We start from the raw sequence: 7,845 nt of genomic DNA, 5'->3' as shown, positions 1-7,845 counted from the left end.
TTCCATTCAATATCATCACATGTAGAAAATACCTGGAAACGTTTAAGATCTACAAAGGGAAAACTAAAAAACACAGCTAACAAAATTAAAGACCTGAATAAAAAGGTATATTATGTTTATAGATTGGGGCACAGTCTTTCTTCTATGTGTGTGTGTGCTCAGTTGTTTGACTCTTTGTGACCCCATGGACTGTAGCACAAAATGCTCTTCTGTCCATGGGATTTCCCAGGCAAGAATAGTGGAGAGAGTTGCAATTTCCTTCTCCAGGGGATATTCGCAACCCAGGGATGGAACCCAAGTCTCTTAGGTCCCCTGCATTGGCAGGCAGATTCTTTACCACTGCACCACCATCAGTTCAGTTCAGTCGCTTGTCGTGTCCGACTCTTTGCGACCCCATGAATTGCAGCATGCCAGGCCTCCGTGTCCATCACCAACTCCCAGAGTTCATCCAGACTCACGTCCATCGAGTTACTGATGCCATCCAGCCATCTCATCCTCTGTCGTCCCCTTTTCCTCCTGCTCCCAATCCCTCCCAGCATCAAAGTCTTTTCCAATGAGTCAGCTCTTTGCATCAGGTGGCCAAAGTATTGGAGTTCCAGCTTCAGCATCATTCCTTCCAAAGAACACCCAGGACTGATCTCCTTTAGGATGGACTGGTTGGATCTCCTTGCAATCCAAGGGACTCTCAAGAGTCTTCTCCAACACCACAGTTCAAAAGCATCAATTCTTCGGTGCTCAGCTTTCTTCACAGTCCAACTCTCACATCCATACATGACCACAGGAAAAACCATAGCCTTGACTAGACGGACCTTTGTTGGCAAAGTAATGTCTCTGCTTTTGAATATGCTATCTAGGTTGGTCATAACTTTCCTTCCAAGGAGCAAGTGTCTTTTAACTTCACATCTACAGTGATTTTGGAAACCCCAAAAATAAAATCTGACACTGTTTCCACTGTTTCCCCATCTATTTCCCATGAAGTGATGGGACTAGATGCTATGATCTTCGTTTTCTGAATGTTGAGCTTTAAGCCAACTTCTTCACTTTCCTCTTTCACTTTCACCATACTGAAGATTAAATGCAATTCCAATCAAAATTCTAGTGGGAATTTTTGTTATGCACAAATTGAAAAGTGGATTCTAAACTTTATATGGGGGAATTCCCTGGTGATGCAGTGGTTAGAACTCTGCACTTCCACTGCCAAGGGTACAGGTTCAATTCCTCCTCAGAGAACTAAGATTCCATATGCTGAGCGGCCAAACAAAGTTCATACAGAAAGGCAAAGGACCAAGAATGGCCATAATAACTTGGATAAAGAAAGTCCAAGGAGTATACAACCTTGAGATCAAGACATATGATTGTTAAAAATAAATTATAAATAAAGTGGATAAATGCAACTGAAGAGAAAGTGCAGAAATAGACATATACACACATGATTGACCTTCCACGAAGATACTAAAGCAATTCAAGAAATAAGCTGTACTATTTAAATCAATATCACTGCAGCAATTGGGTATCCATATTAAAAAAAATAACTTTCCAAATCAACTGAGTATGGCTCATTAATATTAAGATATCTAAATTTAAAAGTTACAGAAGGAAATACAGGAAAAATTCTGTCTTTAAATTTGGGAAACATTTCTTATTTACAATACAAAAAGAATAATCAGTAAAAGAATAAATGGACAAATTAAACTACACTAAAATTAAAGCGTCTTGGGAATTCTCAGGTGGTACAGTGGTTAGCACTCTGTGCTCCCACTGCTGGAGGCACAGGTTTGATCCTTGGTTGGGGAACTAAGATCCCTCATGCCCAGCAGCATGGCCAAAAATAAATAAACAAATAAACAAACAAAACAAAACAAAACTCTTTCTCTGGAAATGTGACTGAACTGAGATGACCAAGTGTGGCGGAATACTGGTAAATATTTCCAGCAGAGTACCTCAATCAATAATCCATGAAGAAACATTTAGTCAGTAGTTAAGAGGGTAAATCATATGAACAGCAATTTCAATGATATATGCGTGGAAATTAACACGTGGAAAATGACTCAGCATCATGTCATTAGGAAAATGCTACTTCAAATCATTGGATACAGCTATCATATCACAGAAATAAGAAAACCCAAACACACCAAGTGTTGGCAAGAATGGAAAGAACAGAAACTCGGATTTTAGTGCTTCCAGTGAGACTGTAAAGATTTAACCACTTTAGAAAAGGTTGAGTGACTCTACAAAAGTTGCACATCCACCTACTCGTAACACAGGAGCTGTGTTACCAGATGTTAACTCGAATGAAGGCAAGTCTAAATTCAGAAGGGCACTTCCCAAGTGTGAACTTTCCTGTTTTTTATGAACTTGGAGCTGCCTACAAAGAGCCATGCTTATGAGGCTTTCATCTAGTGTGAGTTCTCTGGTGGACAACAAGGCTTGTTTTGTAAGTGAAGGGCCTCCCACATTCACTGCATTTAAAAGGCTTTACTCCAGGGTGGGCTTTTTGGTGCTGAACAAGTGTAGCCTTGCGCATGAAGGCTTTCTCACATTTGTTACACTTAGAGGGTCTTTCTCCAGTGTGGGTTCTCTGGTGCTCATCGAGTTTAACTTTGCCATTGAGAGCTTTCCCACATTTGGTGCACTGGTAATGCCTTCATGCAGTGTGAATATTCTCATGTCTGTTGAGGGCAAAGCTGGTTGTAAACAGTTTCCCACATTTGTTACACCCATATGCCTTCTCCAAAGTATGAATTCTCTTATGCACGACAAGACTTCCTTTGTAGACATAGGCTTCCCCACATTCACTGCACATGAAAGGTTTTTCTCCAGTGTGGACTCGCTGGTGATAAAGCAGCCTTATTTTGAAGATGAAAGACCACATTTGCTACACCCATAAGGCTTTTCTCCAGGATGGATCCTTTGGTGAGCAAGAAGGTTATTTCTGTACAGGAAGCACTTCCCACACTCACTGCACTTACGAGGATTCTCTCCAGTGTGGATTTTTTGATGCTGGACAAGTGAATCCTTGCGGGCAAAGGCTTTCTCACATTCATTACACTCATAGGGTCTTTTTCCAGTGTGGGTTCTCTGGTGTTCAAAAAGTTTATATTTGTGGACAAAGACCTTCCCACAGTCACAGCACTCATACGGCCTTTCTCCTGTGTGACCTTTCCGATGGTGAATAAGACTGGAGCTCTGTCTAAAGAACTTCCCGCAGTCACCGCACAAATTCGGTTTTTCTCCAGTGTGAACTCTCCAGTGCTCCGTGAATTTGTACTTCTTCCTGAAGGCTTTGCCACATTCGCTGCACCTGTAATGGCCCTGCCCAGAGTGGGGGGCCTCTCTCCTCTGCCTGCTTCTGCATGGATGCTCTCCATCGTGGGAAGAATGGTTCTGGAGAAAGCCCAGGCTGCCGAGGAAAGTCTTCTCAATCTCTCTGCGCCTGAGCGCAGGGTCAGCCAGGTAGAGAACGTCTCTCTCTACCAGGGCACACACACTGGAGGCGAGAGTCTTCAAGGTAGAAGGGTCTGGCTGTGGGCTTCTGTCCTGTGTCACCTGCTCTACAGAGACACACTGTTTGGAAATGGCCTTCTCAGCTTTTCCTCCCTGCCAACAACCTGAAAGGAAGACAAAAAGTACTGATAGAGTGTGTGGAGACTTTTGTCGGACAGAAACCCATTTGCAGATTTCTGTATGACACCAGAGAGTAAGTCCACAGCAAACGATTCAAAAAAGGGAGGCAGACATGTGGCAGAAGGGGCTACTGCGAATACTAGGCCTCTGTGATCAGAGAACAGGGAAAAAGACAGGATGCCGGGATATGGTGCTGTGCTAAGAGGAACTACCCACTCTTCTGCTAGTGGTGCTCAGCAGGATTTTGGGGTGGTGACAAGTGTACTAGGTAGAATGTGTCCCACTTCAGGAAAATGCATTCACATCTGACTACTCAGTGTTTGAGGACTATATAAGAATGTGCACCTCCCAAGATACACTAAGAATGGACTACTGGTACTGTCTTTCTAGATTTCAAATATATATATATACATACACACATATATATACACACATTAATATATTTGTTTTTCTCTTTCTGACTTATTTCACTCTGTGTAATAGGTTCCAGGTTCATCCACCTCATTAGAACTAATTCAAGTATGTTCCTTTTATAGGTGAGCAGTATTCCATTGTATGTATGTACCACAACTTCCTTATCCATTCATCGGCCAATGGACATCTAGGTTGTCCCACATGCTAGCTATTGTAAACAGTGCAGGGTAGCAAAACAGACAGAGACAGAAACAGCAGACATTTGTAAACAGTGGAAGAAGGAGAAAGTGGGATGACTTGAGAGAATAGCATTGAAACATACATTACCATATGTTAAATAGATAACCAATGGAAATTTGCTGTATGACCAAAGCCGGTGCTCTGTGACAACCTGGAGGGATGGGGTGGGGAGGAAGGTGGGAGGAGGGGTTCAAGAAGGAGGGGACATATGCATGCCTATTGCCAATTCATGTTGATGTATGGCGGAGTCATCACAATATTGTAAAGTAATATCTTCCAATTAAAATTAAAAAAGAATCAACTACTGGGACTTCCCCAGTGATCTGGTGGTAAAGAATCCACCATCCAATGCTGGAGTGGGAGGGGGTTCCACCCCTGGTTGGGGAACTAAGACCCCACATGCCAGCAGTGTGGCAAAAACCAGTGAACAAACACAAAAACTAGCAAAAAGACCAGACTGCTATTGGAGAAGATTTCAGGGAGGGAGGGAAAGGAGAGACGCAGGTGACACTGGGGTAGAAAAGGACAGGGGTATGAACTCAGAGAAACAGACAGAAGGGGGAAGTGTCAAAATGGGGAAGATAGAAACGCGGTGCAGCCAGGATAAGCTAAAGACTAACCCAGTCATGGCGGAAAGACCTGTTCCTGCAGGGTTAGAACTCATCAGTGACATCGTGCCTTCCTACAGCTCCTGCTCACCAAGCCCTAGATCCTGTTAACCCTCTTCCTATGACCAGACAGATGTCTACCTCGTCAGGCACCCAGGGCTGCCTCTGCCCCTCAGCTCAGGATGGGTGCAGGTGGAACCTACCAGATCAAACTGGGCAGTCAAAGACACCAGCCCAGAGTGACCCAACTTCAGGAAAGCGACAGACTTCAGGAAAAAAACTTTTATTAGGAGAACCTTGAGGAGAGTCTTGAAAAAATAACCTAGTGTTGACCACAAATGCTGACCACGTAAGTGTCTGTTATCACTGAGGCAGGTGCTGCACAAAAAAAGGTTAGAACCCGTGACACAGATCTTCCACCCAGCAAAACAGTCAATACACCAAGTATTGGCAAAGCAAAGAAGTGGACAAGCAGGCAACAAGCCTCCAAGAGCAAACCCTTCTGTGAAAGGCTTCAGGGCGTGTGACACAGACTGAACACCTATGAGTGGGGGACACAGCTCAAATGCCAGGAAACCAGGGAAGGAAGCAGTGTCCATGACCTAGGTTAGGAAGGCTGGAGTGAGCCAAGCAGAGAGAAGGGCCGAGTCCAGCACAGGCAGTGTGTGCAGATGCAGTTCTTACCCAGGGAGGCTATCAGGGACAGGTTCTCCAGCATGACGTCATAGTATAGGAGTCTCTGAGCCTCGCCAAGGAGCCCCCACTCCTCCTGGGAGAAGGACACCGCCACATCCTCAAAGGTCACATGGCCCTGTCAGGAGGGGGACATGAGTTCACAGCGGCCTCTGTAACCAAAACACCCTCCCCACCCACCCCAAGCTTCATGGCACCAACACTGTGACCTCAGGGCCTGGAATCTGACATGGTCCCCCTGCTGTCCACCTGCTCAGGAGTATCTTCACACCTGGACCCCGCCCCCACCTGATCTCCAGATGTGTGTCTAGTTGTACACCTGACACCTCCCGTGAGACACGCCTGCCACATCTCACACTCAGCACGAGGATACGTAATTCTGGACAATCCTCCTGCTCATCACTCCTACTTTTTGTTGGCTGCACCAGCTCTTATTTGTGGCATGTGGGATCTAGTTCCCTGACCAGGGATCGAACCCTGGGCCCCCTACATTGGGAGCGCAGAGTTTTAGCTGCTAGGCCACCAAGGAAGTCCCATCACTCCTACTTCTCACTTCCCGTCTCAGACACAGTGTCCTTACTCTCACCTAAAGGCAAACATCATGGTGTCATGTCAGACGACTGTCTCTCACCCTGCACAGCAGAAAATCATTCAGCTCCTCAGGCTGCCACCCCAGGAAAGGCTCTGCTGTCTTTATCCACCCACGTCCTGGGTCCTGCATTTTGCTGGACATGCCCCACTTGGTCTCACCTCCAGGCACACGGACAGGCTGGCTCCTGTCCCAGGAACATCTCACCACCTCACCTTCTCCACTGGACACAGGAGACCACCTCAATACAACAATCAAAACGGAGGAGGGGGTTCATGGGAATCCCTGAATTTGTAGGCAAGTGGGACAGAAGTACTGGTAGCCTGGGAACCAGAGACCAGAATTGGCCAGTCTAAAGAGGGTCCTGTGCCTGAGGTGACCCAGAGCCAGAACTAAGGCCCAACAACCCCAGGCCAACTGAGTCTCCTGTATCTGTGTGTCAGGACCAGTGGTGGGATGACGTCTGGGGAGGTACTGCGACTTCTTGCACTTACCTGTCCAGGAACCATAAACATTGCTGCTACCGTGGGAACCTGTGAAAAGAGGGAGGATCTGAGATCAAGGGTATCTTGGTGAGGATGGAAAGGCGGAGCTTTGTCCTCCCTTCCCTTTCCTGGAGATGAGTCACTTCAGGCTCTGAGGGAGGATCTGAGATCAAGGGTATCTTGGTGAGGATGGAAAGGCGGCGCTTCGTCCTCCCTTCCCTTTCCTGGACATGAGTCACTTCAGGCTCTGACCCTACACCCTCAGGCTTCAGAGCAATAACCTGACAACTCAGATAGCCTTCGACAAAGATTCAACTTCCTTCAGTTTCCGTGTCTTCATGTGTAAAATGGCAACATTTATGGTGCCTATCTCATGATGTTACTGTAGGCATCAGATGCATTATTACTGTATGTCTGGGCTATCACTGAGCTATAACAGAACACAGGATTAACACATTCACAAATGTTTTTGAAAATTTGATACTTCTTACATGTCTTTTAAGTCATTATATAAATCTGACATTTAATCAACACCTTGAAGTTTATGTGATTCCTTCTATGATTTCCTGCTGCTGCTAAGTTACTTCAGTCGTGTCCGACTCTGTGCGACCCCAGAGACGGCAGCCCACCAGGCTCCCCTGTCCCTGGGATTCTCCAGGCAAGAACACTGGAGTGGGTTGCCATTTCCTTCTCCAATGCATGAAAGTGAAAAGTGAAAGTGAAGTCGCTCAGGCGTGTCTGACTCTTCGCAACCCCATGGACTGAAGCCTACCGGGCTCCTCCTTCCATGGGATTTTCCAGGCAAGAGTACTGGAGTGGGGTGCTGTTGCCTTCTCCATATAATTTCCTATCTGACACCAAATATATGATACCTTTCCTACCACCAATGATCAGATCCATGATACCAACTGGGTGCCCTACATTAATCGTATTCTGGCATCCAGAGGTTAGGGACAAAATTTGAAGGTTTAAGGGCTCAGTCTCACTGGACTATCCCCTTTTAGAGAGGCCAGTTCTGACCTGTGGTTCCCAGGCTACCAGTACTTCTGTTCCACTTGCCTACAAATTCAAGGATTCCCATGAACCCCTCCTCAGTTTTGATAATTTGATAAAATGACCCACGAAAGTAAAGAAATCACTTTCCTTTCTTCTGGTTCACTGTAATGCATACAACTTAGAAACAGCCCAATGG

The 7,845-nt window shown here is 45.7% G+C and overlaps 1 protein-coding gene across 1 annotated transcript in view; it reads right to left on the bottom strand.

Annotated features, from left to right (window-relative positions):
- Positions 1-1,880: 1,880 nt before the first annotated feature.
- Positions 1,881-7,845, bottom strand: part of LOC105001423 (zinc finger protein 419-like) — a 9,955-nt gene continuing 3,990 nt past the window's right edge. Inside the window, exons 2-4 of the mRNA XM_010857677.1 lie at positions 6,663-6,701; positions 5,571-5,697; positions 1,881-3,608 (exon numbers count right to left, since the gene is read on the bottom strand). Of these exons, the coding sequence (XP_010855979.1) occupies positions 2,848-3,608; positions 5,571-5,697; positions 6,663-6,701 (927 nt within the window). The 3' untranslated portion in view covers positions 1,881-2,847. The remainder of the gene's footprint in view (positions 3,609-5,570; positions 5,698-6,662; positions 6,702-7,845) is intronic.

The sequence above is a fragment of the Bison bison genome, unplaced genomic scaffold, assembly GCF_000754665.1.
Source record: "Bison bison bison isolate TAMUID 2011002044 unplaced genomic scaffold, Bison_UMD1.0 scf7180017864383, whole genome shotgun sequence".
Lineage (NCBI taxonomy): Eukaryota > Metazoa > Chordata > Mammalia > Artiodactyla > Bovidae > Bison > Bison bison.
This window is presented reverse-complemented; position numbering and strand designations above follow the sequence as displayed.